The sequence below is a fragment of the Lepidochelys kempii genome, chromosome 8 (genome assembly GCF_965140265.1).
Source record: "Lepidochelys kempii isolate rLepKem1 chromosome 8, rLepKem1.hap2, whole genome shotgun sequence".
NCBI lineage: Eukaryota > Metazoa > Chordata > Testudines > Cheloniidae > Lepidochelys > Lepidochelys kempii.
The window spans coordinates 87,573,808-87,593,235 of record NC_133263.1 but is presented as its reverse complement, the minus strand read 5'-3'; the positions used below and the strand labels follow the sequence as shown (position 1 = coordinate 87,593,235).

The 19,428-nt window shown below is 42.5% G+C and overlaps 2 protein-coding genes across 2 annotated transcripts in view; both read left to right on the top strand.

Annotated features, from left to right (window-relative positions):
• LOC140916635 (uncharacterized) overlaps positions 1 to 10,512 on the top strand; it is a 54,034-nt gene extending 43,522 nt beyond the window's left edge. Inside the window, exon 3 of the mRNA XM_073358307.1 lies at positions 10,239 to 10,512. Within this exon, the coding sequence (XP_073214408.1) occupies positions 10,239 to 10,512 (274 nt within the window). The remainder of the gene's footprint in view (positions 1 to 10,238) is intronic.
• LRRC7 (leucine rich repeat containing 7) overlaps positions 1 to 19,428 on the top strand; it is a 386,482-nt gene that overhangs the window by 75,783 nt on the left and 291,271 nt on the right. Inside the window, exon 2 of the mRNA XM_073357368.1 lies at positions 18,964 to 19,039. Coding sequence (XP_073213469.1) covers position 19,039 — 1 coding nt within the window. The 5' untranslated portion in view covers positions 18,964 to 19,038. The remainder of the gene's footprint in view (positions 1 to 18,963; positions 19,040 to 19,428) is intronic.

Genomic DNA, 19,428 nt, shown 5'->3' with positions numbered 1-19,428 from the left:
CATGAGAATTGGTTATACAAAGCCAGGAAGGAGTTTCTCCTCATGGTCTAAATTTATACTTTATGCTTTTTCATGACTCATCACTTACCACATTTTAGTTGCTATAGCAAGGTACCCAGGGCCAGACTGTGTGAAAATGGCACATAACCAGTAGGAAAAGACTGTGTGTAGTTCCTTGAGAGGGCACCAGAAGGCATTCTGCCCTAGTGCTCCCCTTCAAGGGGTGTAACATATCCTGAATGGCTAGCCAGTGCTGCAGGCTGGAGTTGTGTGGAGGCACAGGTCCCATCTGGGGCATCAGTTAGTTGCCCGTACATGAAGCTGGAAGGGATCAGTTCATACTTGGGCTCAGGGATTGGAATGCTGCCTGGCCTTTACCATGGGCATGCAAGGTAAGAAGCTTTTTCCACAGGTGCACTGTGGGAGGGAGGTGAGTAAGAGGCAGGAAGAATCTGGCTCAAATGTTTATTGATGAAGTTTGAAAAGGCTCCTGTCATGGCAGAGTTGCAGTATTTTTGCAAGTTCCTGTAGAAAGCCTATAATAATAACATATGACAGCATTACCATGGCAAGTGGGAAGTGATGGTGTCTATAAAAGTTACTGCCTCCTCTGTTTGTACTGAGTTCAGTACACATAGGTGCGTGCCATTCTATCAATAGCATTTTAAGATGGATACAGTTTAAATGTGTTGCAAACATGTCAAGTTAAATTCTAGGAGCAAAATTAGCTTTCTACAAACACAATGGATTGTCTGTGACTTGAACACTTTTAACAGTTGGGCCTAATAAAAACAAAGGAGAAATAGAGATTGTTACCCAGCATGTCTTTTAGTGGTATGTGACAGCATGCAGTGGCACTACATAGGGTAAGAAGGGGTTAACTTCAACTCAGCTTCCTTCACCCCACGTTGTGGCAGAAATAGCTTGATATTAGAACTGAAAAGACCTCCTATTTTATTCAGTGATCAAATTGCTTATAGATCGAGGGCATAGTGGGGGTAGAGATCACACATTTCAGGGAAAATTCAAAAGTTGTGTCATTTGTATAAAGCTGTAGAGTATTAATTCCCCTTTTATAAAATTTGCCCGCTGTCAATAAATCTGCAGACAGGCAAGTTTATGTCAAATATATATTGAATGAATAAGATTGCTGGTGCACACTAGCGCTTGCCTAAGAAAGGATATAGGACCCAGTTCTCCCCTCAGATGTGTGTGCACAATCCCATGTTAGTCAGGGGGGGCCATATTTAAAGAAAAAGAAAAAGAAAGAAAAGCTGACATGTTTTGTAAAGCACTATGTATATCAGTGGCATTGAATACATTTATCTTTGAGTACCAAAAAGATGTAGTACGTTCAAGCGTTAGTGGTGGTGGTGATAATGATTTAATATTTGTGGTACTGCCTTGAGGCCAGCCAGGTTGGGCCCCATTGTGCTAGGTGCTGTACAGATTTATAGTAAATTACAGATTCAGTGATTATTATTATTATTAAATTCTAGAGCAGAATTCAGCCTTTTGCTATTCCACATGAGTCTAGATCTTTGATGCTTTTACAATAAAATCGGAGTTTAGGTAATGTCAAGTTAGTCTCATTAACCTTCATTATGCACACTTGGGTGTCTGCCTCCTCAGTTAAGAATACTTATTTTTGCTGCAGTTAACAAAAACCCTGATTCTGTAAGGCTTTGTGATCAGAACTCCTTTTCATTTCAATGGTATATCTGTTTGTTTACGGGATTAGACACCTTGTTTATAGGTATAAAAGAGTTTAAAAAATAACCCTTTCAAGATGGGTATTTCATTTTTCTTATCTAAGATAAATAAAGGGTAATCATCCAAATTAATTTTCATACTTGTTTAATCAAAGATAATTACTGTTTAATAATGTACAATAAAATACTATGAATCAACAACTGTTTTTGCTGATGGAATAGAGCCTCAGTTGTTTCTTATTACATCCAAATAACACCAAACTTTAAATATTCCTAAAGATATTTGTCAGGGATATGTCTGGGATACAATCTTCTATGTATCATATCTTTAAAAAGTACAATCTTTTTTTCTCCAACTGCTGGATCCTGGTGACTTACAGACCAGAACACCTCGTGCCTGGCTTCTTTCATTAGAACAAACTGTTTTCCCATTCCCTGGGATACCGCTTGGGTACCAGGGGATTACATCAGCAGTGTTTTCAGTGTCTAAGTAGGAAGAGAGCTCACCAGTTCAGGTGACTGGGTCTGCCTTTCCTCTTGGAGAGAAGGAAGAGTGGAGGTGGCAGATGGTGCCTCCTACCGTCTCTGTCCCTCTGAGGGAACAAGCATGGGAGGCAGATCTTCCTGTTGAAGAAAGAAGGCTGGTAGGAGACTCCCAGCTTGGACAATTGTTCTGCTCTCATCAGGTATGGGTGCTGCTCCACCTACTAGTGATAAATCTTGGAGCTCCATAAACTCCCCAACAAGGGCATAACCCCTGCTGCTCTCACATCAGCCAATGAAGAGGCAGGAAGTGGGTAAGCTGTATTGCCTCAGCTCTAGGAGAGAGGGAGGCTGAGGAATGCGCACTGTCTCTCTCAGAGTTTAACTGCACTGTCACATGCTCTCCCCTTGAATTTAACACTTGCTCAATAACTAGGTTGCTGTGCAAGGTGATTATTGCAAGGTTATACACTACATATCGCTGACTTGTTCTGGTAGTACTAAGACTTGGTATTGAAGTTCTTGGCTCAGTACTTACATCTTGCTAGGCTGGTGTTAAGGTATAAGTCTGCTGTCACGAACTGGAGTTTTGCATCATACAGTGTTTAGTTAAAGCCCCAGCTGCTGGAGTCATGAGGTTATGTAAGAATTTCCACTTTCGTTTTCTGAGTAAATTCCTAGTCCTCATGGTTTCAGAAAAGTTTGAAAAGGAGACCCCTAAATACTCACACTGGAAGTCAAATAAAAACAACACACAATCTATTACTTTGGGATTATTTTTAATCTTGATGTTTCCCCCCCTTTATTTTATTTTTGGGATGGGGAGATCTCCTGATTTTTAAAAACTCCTGGTCAGCGACACTGCAAGCTTTGCTGAGGTTACGGGTCTGTGTGGGTTCTCTGGTTCACCACCACTCTCTTCCAGAGCTGATGTCTCTGTGGGTATGTCTACACTGCAGTGTAAACCCAGGTTTTGAAGTCAGGCTCCTCAAGCCTAAACTCCCTTCTGCCTACACACAAATTGTGCTAACCCAGGAATCAGACCCTAGGTCCCAGAAACCCACAGAGTGGAGGGTCCAAGCCTGAGTCAAGCCAGGACCCAGGATTTAAGCCCTACTGCTTTTCAATGTAGATGCAGTCCCACTGGACTCATCTGGATCCCATGCTCTGGGAGTCCACCAAAAGTATCCCACAATCCCATGGGCTGACTTCCTTTGTCCTTTGGACAGTGTATGTTTGGTGGACAGTCAAGTATTCCCACATTCCACCATGAACAAAGGGCTAGAGTGGCCACATTTCGGAAGGATGCTAGTACCCTGAACTCAGGCCACATAATGCAGCATAGATGCTGGCCCACCAGGTTGGGACCCACGGGTCAACAGTTCCTGATTTGGGATTACAAATGAATGTAGATGTGCTCAAGCCATAGGCTAACAAATGGAGGGTCTGCTAACTCAAGTTCTACTAATTCTGGGCTTACAGTTGCACTGTAGACATACCCTGCTAACATTGCTGACTCAGCAGTTTTCTAGCTAGCTGGGCTGATGTCAAGGCACAAGCTTTTGTGTAGTTACTGGATCATTATCTTCCTCTGGTTCAGTTTTTGGAATTGATTAAAATGTAACCTAGGTAACCTGATTCTGCACATTCCTTGATTATATAAAACTTCTGTTGGTAACAGTGAGAGGGTTTGATGTGACAGGAAAGTAGTCTCAGGCTCAAAATTACCCAACTTGGATTTCAAGTGTGTGCTCCTTCTTTCAGTTGATTAAATATTGCGTGGTTATATGGTTGTATATTGAAGTGAAAAAGAATGCTAAAGGAAGATCTAGTTTTGTGCAACTTTTCTCATGGGTAGATTGCAGTTTCTTATTTTACTGTAATTATGACTTGTAAAATAAAAAAGTAGCCCGTCAAACTGAATGACAGTTTTATTCAGAACATTTGTATATGATGGTTTGGTTTAGTGACTGATATCTGCTGATGAGTGGTGTGCATCTAATTACAAGTAAATTTTGATTAATTTTTAATTAAATAAGTCATATGTAAACCTCAGCTCTCATTGGAGGATTGTCCAGAGGCAGTAGTTCTTGTAGTCTTGGAATCCACGGAAGGGGTGCTCACCCCTAGGTCTCCCCCACACATGTCCAGGGGGCTGGATTTGACCCTTAGTGATGTGAATGAAAGTTCTTTGCACATAGAGCAGAATATTGGAGTCAAAATCTAATAATCTAATAATTTTGTCTTAGTTGGCTTCCAGCACAAATATCCAGTAGTGTGATTTTTAAATGTGAGACTGACTTAATGTGTCTACTTGCATGTTTGAATTTTTGCTCTAAATTCTTCATCATCATGGCAAATCCTAAAGGGATGTAGCCTCCGTGCAGATCAAGTGCCATCCGGATTGATTTCTAGCTAGGTCCTTAATGTTGTCTTTCTGTCTATTTGAGTTATGTCTATCACTGGCATCACTGAAGCTTTTGGCGACTGTGATTCACTGGCCACATAGCAGTATTCCTTGGTAAACACGCTTCCTAATTCATTGGTCTTCCATTCTAATTATATGTTTGTACCAAAAGAAGCCACTGAAACTGAATCAGTGCTGATAGATGTGATTGCTGGGTTTGTGCAGGAATATCCGCCTTTCTGATCTTGTCCTTCCGCTCAGTATGGAGCTGATGATGAATACAACAAGAATCAAAAACATCAATGCACTGCTCGTCAGCCTTCCTCAGTGCCCATGTTTCACTGTCATACAGTAGAGTTGGTATAACGATGGTCAGCTTGGGGGTCAAAACATGGCAGCAGCTGCTGTTATACAAGTGTCCACATTCCCAGTAGTGTCAATGATACTGAGCATTATTTGACAATTGCCATCTGCTTGAAGTCCCACCTGGACAGGTTAAACCTGAGCTGTTTGTAATCTGAAGAGGGAGGTTGCTTGATGACAATGGCCAGGCATAGGGTTGGCTGTTCTACTGGTCAAAAAATAAGTAATTTGACCCATTAAATGTTGATCATATATTTTCAGGTAATGTCAAAAATGGTCAAATATTTAAAGCACTAATTTATTAGAATAATAAGACAAATTTCTGCTTGTCTAGTCATTTTAGTTTGTGAGTTCTTCAAGGCAGGGACTGCATCTTTAAACTCGTTTTAATGTGTTTTGTAAACCACCATGTATGCTGGTGTCCTGGTATACAAATACATACACACACACACATACACACACACATTTGTACTAGAAGATTGCACCCAATCAAAATGCTCAACTTTCAAATAAAAAAAAAAAAGAGGAGTCCTTGTGGCACCTTAGAGACTAACAAATTTATTTGAGCATAAGCTTTCATGGGCTAGAACCCACTTCATCAGATGTATGAAGTAAATGATACAGTAGCAGGTATAAATACATGAAAGTATGTGGGTTGCTTTACCAAGTGTTAGGTCAGTCTAATGAGATAAATCAATTAACAGCAGGATACCAAGGGAGGAGAAATAACTTTTGAAATGGTAAGAGAGTGGCCCATTTCAGACAGTTGACAAGAAGGTATGAGTAACAGTAGGGAGAAATTAGTATTGGGGAAATTAAATTGAAGTTTTGTAATGACCCAACCACTCCCAGTCTTTATTCAGGCCTAGTTTGATGGTGTCTAGTTTGCAAATTAATTCCAGTTCTGCAGTTTCAGGATTTCAGTTCATTTTCGAAGTTTTGTTGTTGAAGAATTGCCACTTTGAGGTTTTAGAGTGACCAGAGAGATTGAAGTGTTATCCTACTGGTTTTTGAATGTTATGATTCCTGATGTCAGATTTGTGTCCATTTATTCTTATGCATAGAGACTGTCCGGTTTGGCCAATGTACATGGCAGAGGGGCATTTCTGGCACATGATGGCATATATCACATTGGTAGATGTGCAGATAATCCTGCTGTCAGGGTGTTTATTGATTTATCTTGTTAGACCAGGGGTATGCAAAACTTTTTGGCCTGAGGGCCACATTGGGTTGCGAAACTGTATGGAGGGCTGAGTAGGGAAGACTATGCCTCCCCAAACAGCCTGGCCCCACCCCCTATCCGCCCCCTTCCACGTCCTGCCTCCCTCAGAACTCCTGACCCATCCAACGCCCCCTGCTCCTTGTCCCCTGACTGCCCTCTCCTGGGACCCCAACCCCTAACCGCCCCCCCTGGACCCCACCCCCTATCCAACTTCCCCCGCTCCCTGTCCCCTGACTGCCACGACACACCCCTGCCCCCTGACAGGCTCCCCAGGACTCCAGTGTCTATCCAACCCGCCCTGTTCCAGTCCCCTGACCGCCCCCCCAGAACCTCCACCCCATCCAACTGCCCCCTGCTCTCTGTCCCCTGACTGCCCCACCCCCTATCCACCCTTCCACCCCTAACCGCCCCCGGGACCCTACCCCCATCCAACCTCACCTGCTCCCTGTCCAGTGACTGCCCCGATGCCTATCCACACCCCCGCCCCTAACCACTCCCAGGGACCCCACCCCCATCCAACCCTCCCTGTCCCCTGACTGCCCTGACCCCTATCCACGCCGCCACCCTCCCAGGACTCCCACACCTATCCAACCACCCCCTGCTCCCTGTCCCCCGACTGTCCCCAGGACTCCTGCCCCTTATCCAACCCCCCCACTCCCCGCCCCCTTACCATGCCGCTCAGAGCGGCAGGAGCTCTCAGCCCCGTCACCTGGCCGGAGTCAGCAACGCTGCCACGCTGCCCGACAGGAGCGGCAGGCCAGAGCACTGGCGACGCAGCACACTGAAGCTGCTGGGGAGGGAAGACAGCAGAGGAGGAGCCAGGGGCTAGTCTCCCTGGCCGGGAGCTCAGGGGCCGGGCAGGACTGTCTGGCCCATTGGCCATAGTTTCCCCACCTCTGCGTTAGACTGACCTAACACTTGGTAAAGCAACCCACATTGTTTCATGTATTTATACCGGCTCCTGTATCTTGTACTTCATACATCTGGTGAAGTGGGTTCTAGCCCATGAAAGCTTATGCCCAAATAAATTTGTTAGTCTCCAAGGTGCCACAAGGACTCCTTTTTTTGTGTGCTGATACAGACTAACACGGCTACCACTGAAAACTTTCAATTAGTTCACCTTTTCCCCAGCATTAGCATGTAATAAAGTAAATGATCAAGACATTTAAATAGGATTGCTAACAGATTGCAGCATGATGCAATCAAAAAGGTAGGCTGCCACCTACATGAGGGTCTTCTTGCTAGAATATCTGACAATATTTGACAGCCTGAGGTTGGCAGCCAAACTTTGATAGGACATGAAGCTTAAAAGGAATTCACACATGTATTGTTTGGAAAATGGTGATTGTGCTTTGCTAAAGTCATTGTCTTTAATTCCCACATATGGTCAGACCACAGCTCAACTCTGATTTAACCCTTTAAGTCTAGGTAGGTAGCAGTACAAAATTGAGCAGGTATACTGAGGCACTTACAATATTCATAAAAATAATATAGATAACTCCATTAGTCTCCACATAAATGGTTCCATAAAGGATCATTAACACTCCATGAGAGGGCTTGACAGCAGACACCATTTGACATATGTAACCAATGCATCACTGTTAATCTTCTAGTGACACATCGTTTTTATCAATATGAGCACCCGTATGGTGAAAAAAAATGTATTCCCTTTGGAAGTATACAGCTTTTGAAAATGAATTATTGGGGTGAAGCAGGTGAGCAGCTCAATTTCATTTCAGTAAGAGCCACAACCATACACTGATAACATTTCACTGTTGAGTTTCAAATGGAAAACGTGGAAGGTGGGAAGCATGTTAACTGTTGCTCTTCATTGGTTGGACATGTAACTGATTACACAGGCTACTGAAGTATTGTCATTGAAACACCACTTGCAAAATGGAAGAATGCAAAACAATTACAGCAGAGTCACCAATTCCTAGTATTGGCCTCATTTAAGACTCTTTCCCAGTTCCTAGCACAACAGAAAAAAGGAGAGAAAAGGGGTAGCCAAAGTCCCCAACATAAGTGATAATGATCAGAGATGACTGGTGTGTGGCATCCTTTCTTCCCTTCCTCAATATTTAGGTAAGTTTGAGTTTGCTATGTACAACTTTTTTTATGCAATAGTTCTTTGAAGAGTGTTCAAGTTTCTTGACAAGATGCTCCCCACATCTCAGGCATTTGCTGAGGCAAAAAACAGGGAACTAATATGGAACATTAACACATTTGATAGTTGCAATACATATATTCCAGTCATTTAGGGTACTTCAACATTAAAGGTGATTATTCTTTTCTGTATGCTCTCTCTGTAGAATGGAAAACAATAATCCATAAGGATCTTTCCCAATTCCAGGGGAACACTAGCTGGCTGGGGCAGGGGTCTGTATTTGTATAAGGTAATTGTCCTATACATTTATTTTCATGAGCTTTTGAGAATGTAGAGCAGGGGAGGACAAACTATGGCTCGTGGCCGCATCTGGTCCTCCAGCCGTTTTAATCCAGCCCTTGAGCTCCTGCCAGGGAGCGGGGTCTGGGGCTTACCCCGCTCTGGTGCTCCAGGCTCCGCGTAGCTCCTGGAAGCAGCAGCATGTCCCCCCTCCCCCTCTTACATGTAGGGGCAGCCAGGGGGCTCCGCACACTGCCTGGCCGCGCCTCCACATAGGAGCCAGAGGGGGGACATGCCGCTGCTTCTGGGAGCTGCTTGAGGTAAGCGCTGCCTGGAGCCTGCCCCAGCCCCAATCCCCTCCCACCCTCTGAACCCCCAATTTCATGAGCATTTGTGGCCCGCCAAACAATTTCCATACCCAGATTTGGTTCTCAGGCCAAAATGTTTGCCCACCCCTGATGTAGAGCCACTTTGATATGCTCATAGTCAAAAGTCATCTTTTTGTAGTTCACCTTTATTAAATAATAATGTTCTATATTTTATATTAACTTTGTACATATTTCAAGTCTGTAACCTATTACATCTTGACAGAGACTTATAAAACTTCTGGACACCTGACTAGTGCTAATATGTCAATTTAAATAAACATTAACATAATTCCTAAATTGTGAAGTGGTGTATCTTGTTCCATTCTCAAACACAACTGAAGGCAAAGACTGGTCTGAAGTTACGGTGGAAGCTTGGAATGCATCCCGTGCTTAACAATCGTGTTTGACAATCACTTGGCAAATGTGTCAGATTCAAAATGGTGTAGAAGAGCTTGTGAAGTCCCATACAATTTACATTTGGTTTGTTGTTCAAGCCCATTACTGATGTTGCATGAGTATAACTGAAAGCAGAATTTGGTGCATTATCTGAAGTATGATATTAATAAAAATCTCTTTGGATAACTCCCATGGTTTACTCCATACATGAGTTTTAATTCTTATGATGGAATCTCTTTTACTAGTTCCAGCTGACTGGTCCCTTTGTCATCCTGAGTCACAAGATAATAAACTTTTGATAATATTTGCAGTCATTTCCTCCATTTACCATGTCTATTTTTTCTAACTGGGAACTCCTCACTGATGGCCTAAGCTCGGCTGTCATGTTTTCAGGGGTAAATAATTGTAGATGTAATTATTTGTGCCAACAATTTAGTTGATTTAGGTGCCTAGATCTATGATTAGACCCACAGTTAGGACTTAGCTCTCTGGATGTCCTAAATTGAGCCTGTCAATAACGGTAGGTTAAAAATTGTACCAACAGTGACTTCTGCCCATAATTTGTGGAGTAAAAATGGAAGCCAGCTTCTAAAAATCTGACTAAGATACAATGGGTGTAATATTAACTTTTCTGTTGATTTAACTAGTATTATTTTTTCCCCACCAACGTTCTCAATTTTAATGCAGAGAATAATTTTCAAACGAGTAGAATCTTTCAAAATGGAAAAACTGTAAATGTGATCAGTGTACTACTTATCAGAAAAGATCTGTAAAAATGATGTTGTGATCAACATCTTCCAAAGTTGGGGATTTCCCCAGATAGACTTGTTTACAACACGGCACAACAGGAAATGTCAGCAGTTCTGTTCCTTTCTGAATCACTGCCCGTTCTTGTTTACAGATGCCTTTCTGCTGTATACCACCTGCTGTATGCATTCCCACCCTTCCTGCTTGTTCACAAGTTCCTGCTGAAGGTCAGAAGAGACAGAGCATCAATGATCTTGATAGCACCAGCGTGGCCATGTCAACACTGGCTCACCACGCTTCTAGATCTGCTGGTGGACATGCCTATAACCCTGCCCCTGGTCCCAGACTTGATCACTCAGGACCATGGCCACCTCCAGCATCCCAATCTGGAGTCTCTCCACCTCACAGCATGGAAACTCTGTGGCTAAACCCTTTGGAGCTCTCATAGTTAGACTCTCTTAGGGAAGTTCTCCTTGGCAGCAGGAAACCATCCACTAGAGCCACTTATTTGGCAAGTGGAAGAGATTCTTGATTTGGTCACTACAAAATGACACTCAGCCTTTGCAGACATCAGTTCCCTCCATCTACTTACTACACCTGAAACAGCAAGGCCTGTTGGTGTTGTCAGTAAAGATACACTTGGCCGCCATGTTGGCTTTCCATCCCAGTTCAGCCAGCCGGTCAGTTTTGGCTAACCTCATGGTTGGTTGCTTCTTCAAAGAACTAGGTAGACCAGGGGTGGGCAAATGTTTTGGTCCGAGGGCCACATCTGGGTGGGGAAATAGTATGCAGGGCCATGAATGTAGGGCTGGGGCAGCGGTTTGGGGTGAAGGAGGGGTGCGGGGTGCAGCAGGGGGCTCAAGACAGGGGGTTGCAGTGTGGGGTGCAGGAGGGGTTCGGGGTTCGGGGTTCGGGCTCTGGCCCGGCACCGCTTACCTGGAGCAGGTCTGGGGTGGCAACAGGGCTAAGGCAGGCTCCCTGCCTGCCCTGGCCCTGTGCCGCTCCCAGAAGCAGCTGGCACCACGTCCCTATGGCCCCTGGGGGAGGTAGGGGCAGAGGGCTCCGCACACTGCCCTTGCCTGTGGGTACCTCCCCAAAAGCTCCCATTGGCTGCGGTTCCCCATTCCCAGCCAAGGGGAGCTGCAGGGGGCGGTGCCTGCAGATGAGGCGAGATACCTGCCTCCGTGCTGATGGCACCCTTCACAAGGGCACAGGTGTCCTCAGCGGCATTCCTGGCACAAGTCCCCATCCAAGACATCTGCAGGGCAGACACATGGGCGTCGATTCATACATTTACATCACACTATGCCATTACGCACAGGACAGACTAGATGCAGCATTTGGTAGAGCGGTGCTGCAGTTGGTGACCCACTGAACTCCGACCCCTCCTTCTAGGACAGACGTGGGTGAACTACATCCGTGGGCTACATCTGAGCTCCTGGCTGGGGAGGCTAGCCCCCGGTCCCTCCCCTGCTGTCTCCCCTCCACCGCAACCTCAGTGCGCTACACTGCCAACACTCTGGCCTGCCGCTCCTGCCGGGCAGCACGGGTGGAGTGACTGGGTCCAGCTGGGCAGTGGGGCTGCGAGCGCTTGCCGCTCTGAGCATCAAGGTAAGGGGGCGGGGGGAGTTTGGATAAGGAGCAGGAGGTTCCAGGGGGCAGCCAGGGGACAGGGAGCAGGGGACATTGGATAGGTGTGGGAGTCCTGTGGGGGAGCTGTCAGGGGGTGGGAGTGTGGATAGAGGTTGGGGCAGTCAGGGAGCAGGGGGTTGTATAGGGGTTGTGGTCCCAGGGGGCAGTTAGGGGCGGGGGGGTGGATATGGATCAGGGCAGTCAGGGGATGGGGGGGTTGGATGGGGTCCTGGGAGGGCAGGTTAGGGGTGGGGATCCTGGGAGGGGACAGGCAAGGGACAAGGAGCAGGGGGGGTTGGATGGGTTGGGGGTTCTGAGTGAGGGGCAGTCAGGGGGCAGGAAGTGGGAGGGGGCGGGGACCAGACTGTTTAGGGAGGCACAGCCTTCCCTACCTGGCCCTCCATACAGTTTTTCAATGCCGGGCCAAAAAGTCTGCCCACCCCTGTTCTAGGAGATGTTTGGGAATCACCTATTTGAAATCGTCATGAGCAAGCAATCGAAGTAAAAATGGTTATTTCCCTTCTCGTAACTGTTTTTTGAGGTGTGTTGCTCATGTCCATATCAAGACTACCCGCTTGCCCCTCTGTTGGAATACTCCAGCAAGAAGGAACTGAAGAGGCTGCAGGTACCTATATACATACACCTCAATGAAAGTGCGGCTCTAGGGGGCTCCACTTCTGACCCGACAGGTACCTCTAGGGGAAAAACCTTCCGACGATTGTGCACTCGGTACACACATACCTACTTGGAATGGACATGAGCAACACGTCTCAAAGAGCAACAGTTATGAGAAGATAGGTAACCATTTTTTACATAACTTTGATCTCAGTTAGGAAGATATCAGTTATACATTCTGGTTGAAGAATAACTGAGGAGCTTACTTTGTGTGAGTCTGCTGGAACAAAACTGTGAACTAATAAGTGCTTAAATATACCCGTGAACATGGGTCTCTTTATTGGTTTTTTGATTTTCAAGTTCTTATGCTGCCACTGATTTCGCCACAGTATCTGAGTGCCTTGAAATTAAAGTATGAGCAGTGTGTATCTGGAAAGTGTTCCCTTAGCTGAAGGCACGTGGCAAATACTATACTGAATGGTAGATCTGGTGTTGGATCCCAGTGACCATGAGCATAGTAAGTAAAGTTTTTTCAAGACAGGCCCCTGACTGAAAAAATCAGCATTACACAATTCATCTAAATCAGCTGCTGCGCCTCCTAAGTAAACATATCAAAAAAATCTTCCCAGTATTCGTCCTGCATTAAAGAAAAGTTACACTCAACTTATGCCCCTCTCTGCCTGTCTTCTGAAGCTGCCCTTCGGTTTTGAACATATGGACTAGTGTCATCTTTTGAGATTTTTTGGCTTTTAAAAATTCATTCTTTTCAACTGTAATTGTTCCGGAAGATAGAATAAATATGATGATAAGAGACTTGGCTTTATTGCTGGTTTTAAAAAGTTGCAAACCTTTCAAAAAGTTGTTTGTTTTTGAAGCTTTAGAAAATAATAGATTTCAAAATGTTTTGTGAATTTTTTTTAAAATAGGCCTTTTTCTGACCAGAAATATTCTTCATTTGAAAAATTTTGACCATTTCTATTTGATCTTTCTTTTGTTTTTAGTGTTCACAATAATTACGCTTTTAATGTATGGATTTGTTAGTTTCTACATTGTGACAAAGCTCTGTCCTTGCCTCCATGGGTCTCACGTTTCCTGGTGGATTTCGCTAGCCTCAGAGGCTCACTGTGACCCTCCACGTAACCCTTCTTTCTCTAGAGACAAGGGTCACAGTGTACTGAGCCATTTTCATCATAAGCCAGCAAGGTAGGTGAGGAGAAGTTATCCTTCCTTGCACAGTCTCTGTTGTCTCCCAGTCTCAGTGATTAATCAAGGGGCAAAGGTGTCTGTGTGTGGGGCGGGGAGCCCGGGCCCACCCTCTACTCCGGGTTCCAGCCCAGGGACCCTAATAGTATCAGCTATGGTAGCTGACCTTTTAGAAACATGACATGTACAATTCCCTGGGCTACTTCCCCCACAGCAGCCCTCGCTTCCTTAAGCTCCACTTCACCCTTACCTCAGGGCCTCCTTCCTTGTGCCTGATATGGTGTGTACTACTCAGCCTCTCCAACAGCACAACTTCCTTCCACAGCTCCTGACATGCACACCCACCTGACTGGCTGAGAGTCTTTTAACTAGTTTCAGCCAGCCCCTGATTGGCTTCAGGTGTCCCAATCAACCTAGCATTCTCCCTGCCTTCTGGAAAGTTCTTAATTGGCCCCAGGTGTCTTAATTGACCTGGAGCAGCTGCCATTTCACTTATCCTGGTACCAGGGATTTGTTTAGCCTGGAGCTAATATATCTATCTCCCACTACTTTTCTATAGCCATCTGGCCTTGCCCTGTCACAACATACACAGGCTTTGGGAGCTCTAGTTAGAATTTGTGCTGCTGAAATACATTAGCTTTTGGTTTGGAGAAGAAATCAGATGATTTTAAGGGAATATTCAATTTTTCTTTACCCAATTTAGTGTACGCAGTAGGATTGTTTAGATTTTAATCTGAGGTTAAATGATATATGTAACAAAATATCGTCTGAAATTTATGGAACTGAAAAGGGCATGTTTTCAGTTATATTATTTTTTTCTATTGATTGTCTAAGATTCTTACTTTTCTATAGTTCTTTCATTTCCCCCCCAAAAACTGAGTTTTAAACCAAAAACTGCTTCATCCACTTTGGAACTAGCTTTCCTTTTGTTTGTAGTCATTTGCTAGAAACATCTGGCTAGCAGTATCAGCTTGTGCTCCTTACTGAAAACCATTATATTGTTACATTATATGCCATTTTCTGTCTCCTGTTGAATCTTCTATTTTGAGTGTTGATTGTTCATTTTATTGCCTATAGCAAATTATGTTCTACATATTAAATAAGATTATAAACTTTATTTCCATATTGCTAAAATGAATTGAGACATATTACTTATTTTTAAATAAGAATAAAATTAACCTTTACAAAGAGTCATTCTTCTTTCTGAAAATGTTAACTGTAATACTTTTATGTATCAGTAGAGATGGAGCCTTCCATAGAATAGCTGACTAGTTGATCTGTATAGTGTGCAACTTAAAACAGCCTAACAAACAGGGAAAAGCCAGGGATTTTACATATAGGTGAGTGGCTGCATCATAATAATCAGTACATTATGTGGAGGGAAACAATGAGTCGTGCAATTATTATTTATTTAATTATTTAATCATTAACATTCTTTATTTATTTTTGAAAGAATATGACCTGAATATACATTTACAAGTCTAAGAATATCAATATATATGCTCCAATTATGATGTGATCCACGGATCCTCATCTGCTTTTAGCACTTACTGGAAGTGAAGTGTCTCATGGATTATGAAATGCTATAAGAATGTATTAAATTTAGTTTCTGGATTCCTATTGTTAATATACAAACACGGGGCCTGCTTTTACTTCCACTCACTTCAGTGGGAGCACTTGGATTGTGGCCTATGACATCCTACAAATAAAATCACCGGTATCAGGCGTCGGCCCTGATTCTTCTGTCACTTGCACTGGAGTCAGGCAGTTTATCCTGGAGTTAAACCTGCAGGAGAAGAATCAGGCCCAGTTTTTTTGGGTGGGGGGGTAGGAAAATGATTGTGTAAAGAACCACAGTTACGTTTCTGTGCTTAACCGCCTCCCAGGTATTGAATCTTCCCAACCGAATAAAAATATTTAATTGAAACACTGATACTGTTTTTTTGAAATATATTCCATGTTATGTTTTGCCAAGCCAGTTAATTTAATTAATTTTTCCATAAGCTTGGAACTTCCTAAAATAATAGAGGTCCAGATTCAGCATGCATTACAGAACTCAGTGGGACTACTCATGTGTTTAACGTTAGACACATGGGTGCTGGAATGGGGGTACCAGGGGACCATGGCTCCATCAGTTTTTACTTGCCTTAAGGGTGAGCAGGGGCAGAGAGAAGTGAGCAGGGGGGAAGGAATGGTTTGGGGGAGGGCAGAGTGGGGGCAGGACCATCGTTCTGGCAACGGTGGCCCCCTCTCGTCTAGGGAACTTCCAGTACTCCTGGGTAGGCACATGCTGAATTGGGGGCGGGGGAGGGATTACTTCCCAGTACACTGGTGGATGCTGTTATGGACTGTATTTGAGCTTTTTTTTTTGAGGGTGGGGGGATTCTTTGTCTTATATGTTTATATGAACACACACGGTACTACTGGTACACATGCTTCAAATACTACTAACATTTTGTTACACTGTACCACAGTACTTACAATGGATACTGCTCCAAATCTGTCAATGCTCACTTTTTTTTTATTTCATGTTTCTCTCTTTTCCCTTATTACAATTTAATTAAAGTTGTAAACAAAAGATAACTACTTTACTGCAGCACACAAATTGGAGCTGGCATTCTAAACTTTATAGGTACACTGCTGAATTTCCTTGCCAGTACCTATTTTAGGGTAATTTATAGGAGAAGCAGTAGTGACACCTATAGTTAAGGGGGGTCTAATATTTTCCATTTTAACCTATTTTTAGTTGTGAACTTTCACTGAAATTATTCAGTGCTTCGTCTCTGTCTCAAATTGTTATTTTAAGTTTGAGCAGATCTGTTGCAACTGTGTCTGAGAACGGAACTGGTGAAAAATAGATCACTGTACTTGTGTTTAAACACATTTCCTACCATAGTTTTGAACCATTCTAGCACTTCAGAGGATCTGGGAGGAGGAGTGTTGTGTAAAGTTGAAATGTGTCAAGGATCTAGTTATAACATCAAAGTAGTACCTTTTGCTATCCCAGTGAAATTTTGTTCAGATTTGCGTGAGTTATATGCAGCAGGAAAATCACCATTTGTACATGCTCCATAGAATTAATTTTCTGAGTATTCCAACTGCACTCAGAATGCTCCCAGGCCCCACTGATGTGATCATGTAATTAAAAACTGTAGCATAATGTAGAGACGCAAGGGGGTAGAATTAAAGCTTTCTTTGGTATTTCTTAACTTTTAAGTGCTTGAATTTGCAACATTCTTTTTAACTAACTTTTTTTTTTTTAAGGAAGCTAATAAAAGTATTATCAAACGCTGCCATTTTGTCATTCAGGTTGGGGCATAGAACACCTAAATATTGATAGCCAAGAGCAACAACACTGGCTTTTCAAAAGGCTTTCAAATAATGTTACTATATGTATAGACATTCTTTAAAAGCCTTTTGAAGAGTAATTTTTCCCTGGAGGTTCACTAGTGAGCAACAATGTACTGTACCAGAAAGGAGACAGCATCTGTAGAAGACTTTTAAATGTTGCTGTTTTTCTTATCCAGTTTATTCTTGAAATACTAGCAAAAACAAACAAAAAAACCCTAATCCTTATACTTATTTTATTTTATTTGCTTGAGGTGTATTTTATTTTCAGGGTGTGTATCTGACTTGAAGTGTGGGTGATTATAACTGGCTACATATGTATTGTTCTATTGTCAAATATTAGTTTAAAGAATCCTGAAGAATAAATGAACAGCATCCTGGATTTAGTTACTGGTTTACTTTTGCCTGGCTGGTTCTGTATTTTTTAGCTCTTTGAGTATTCCAGTGGCTGACGTGTTGAATGTCTCTAGGGTTTCCTACAGCTGGGCAGTCCCTTCTCATCCCCATGCACCTCTCTCCCCTCCCTGAATGCGTTGTGGGTTAAATGCATCAATAATGTTCATATTAGGTATAGCATTCTCTGAGGACGTTGTATGTAATTCACTTGTATCTAAGGAAGGTATATTTTGAAGCCTAAACAGACAGTGGCCCTTCTTGTTTGTAGCAGGAATTACTTTATTGCCTTGAGACTAGAGCTGGTGGAAACTGGAATTTCTGCTCCACAGGTGATACTGACATTTCAGCATTTGTTTTCAACTGAGTCAGACCAAAACCAAAAAAAGTCTCAATTTCTCATTTCCTGTGAAACAAAATGTACATAAATAATGCATTTTGGGTCGGACAGAATGCTCCATTTTGAAAGGCTTCATTTTGATTTTGACTTTTTCTTTATTGTAATGTAATATCAAATAAATTTCTTAATGAAAAATTGTTTCAAAAGCAAAACATGAAAACATTGCCTTCTGATAAGGTTGAAACAGTTGTATGCAGTACAGTTGTAGCTGTGTTGGTCCCAGGATATTAGAGAGATATGGTGGGTGCCCAATAAAAGATATTACCTCACCCACCTTGTCTCTCTAAGATTGAAACAGAACATTTCAACCTTATCAAAATGCCTTGTTTATTTTTTTTTCTAAATGAAATTTAATTAAAATCAACTTGGAAAGTTAATTTCTATGAAATGGCATTTTCTTACAAAATGTTACATTGGAAAATTTAAAACCAGCTCTATTTGTAAAACTTAGAAGTCAGAATTCCTGGAATTCTCTGTCCACATGTGGAATTTGCATGGCCAGAAATTCAGGTAGTTGCATGTTACCAAACCAGAGAAGCTGCCAAAATGATAACTAAAGAGGGTTGAATTTTTTCTTTCAGAACTTTTTTCGAATGAAGTAATTTTTAATGTTTTTTTATGAAACCATGTATTTTTGTGGAAAGTTTATTTTTTGAAATTTTCTTAATATTTTTCCAATGGGAGAAAACGAAAACAAGAAGAAAACCTTTTTCTCAAAACTGAAAACTTTTTTTACACCCCCTCTCTCTTCTCCCCCTCCCTTTCTCATAATATTTTAAGCCAGGCTTATGATTTTTTTGGATTCTGGAGGTTGGCAGTACTGTTCCTGCCACTATTCCAATTCACTCTATACGCATTCCGAGCACTTTAAATATTCCCTCTTGTCTTTTCTCAGTTGTCATGGCACAGGAGTTTGGAGTGGATAGGTGAGACAAGGGTAACACACTAGATCGTGGGCCTTACAGAAGGGTGAGAAAAGGATTGTTAATTGAACGATTTTGCACTGGACTTGAGATTTGGCCATCAGTGTTCCCATCTTTTTTCGAAAATATCTTCTTCCCAACCCTCCTTCCTGCCCTTCCCCCCAAGTTTGCTGGTTTAGATTGAGTAGCCTCAGTGAAACAGTGGTGCATATAACCTAACAGACGGGAAGCTTCCCAGCATCACACATTTGTTATTAGGACTTCTTTCACAGTATTCTTTTCAGCACAAATTCTGACCTAGTTATACTCACATGGGGCCTGTTTAAACACAACTAATTAAAATTTACTTTTTTTTTTTTTTAAAGGAACGCACTACGTGAAAAAACCTTTGGTCAGAATGATCGCTACCTAGACGTCTGCAGCTACAGGAACTATTAGCAAGTAGATACTGCATTATTTTGATATTCATAAGTATTTATTTAAAAATTAACAATATTTTTACAATCAGATCTGTTTTAATTCTGAAATGGTGGTTGGCATTAGTATTATCATTTTAATATTTAAACAAAGAGGGGAGAAAACATTAAGGATTAATTTTAATAAAAGAATTGATAACATTATTTTAGTGCTATATAATATATGGAGTGTCTCTTTCTGTCCTGCAGGATGTTAAGTTTCAACTTCTTTCAAGACACTCCTGCTCATTTTAATCTTAATTATACTCTTACTATTTATCTCAGTTAAATCCACTCAATTCATTGAAACTATTCCAGGTTTATATCTGTATAACTGAGCTTAAAATGTTTTTCTGTATCAATTGCTATTTCTCA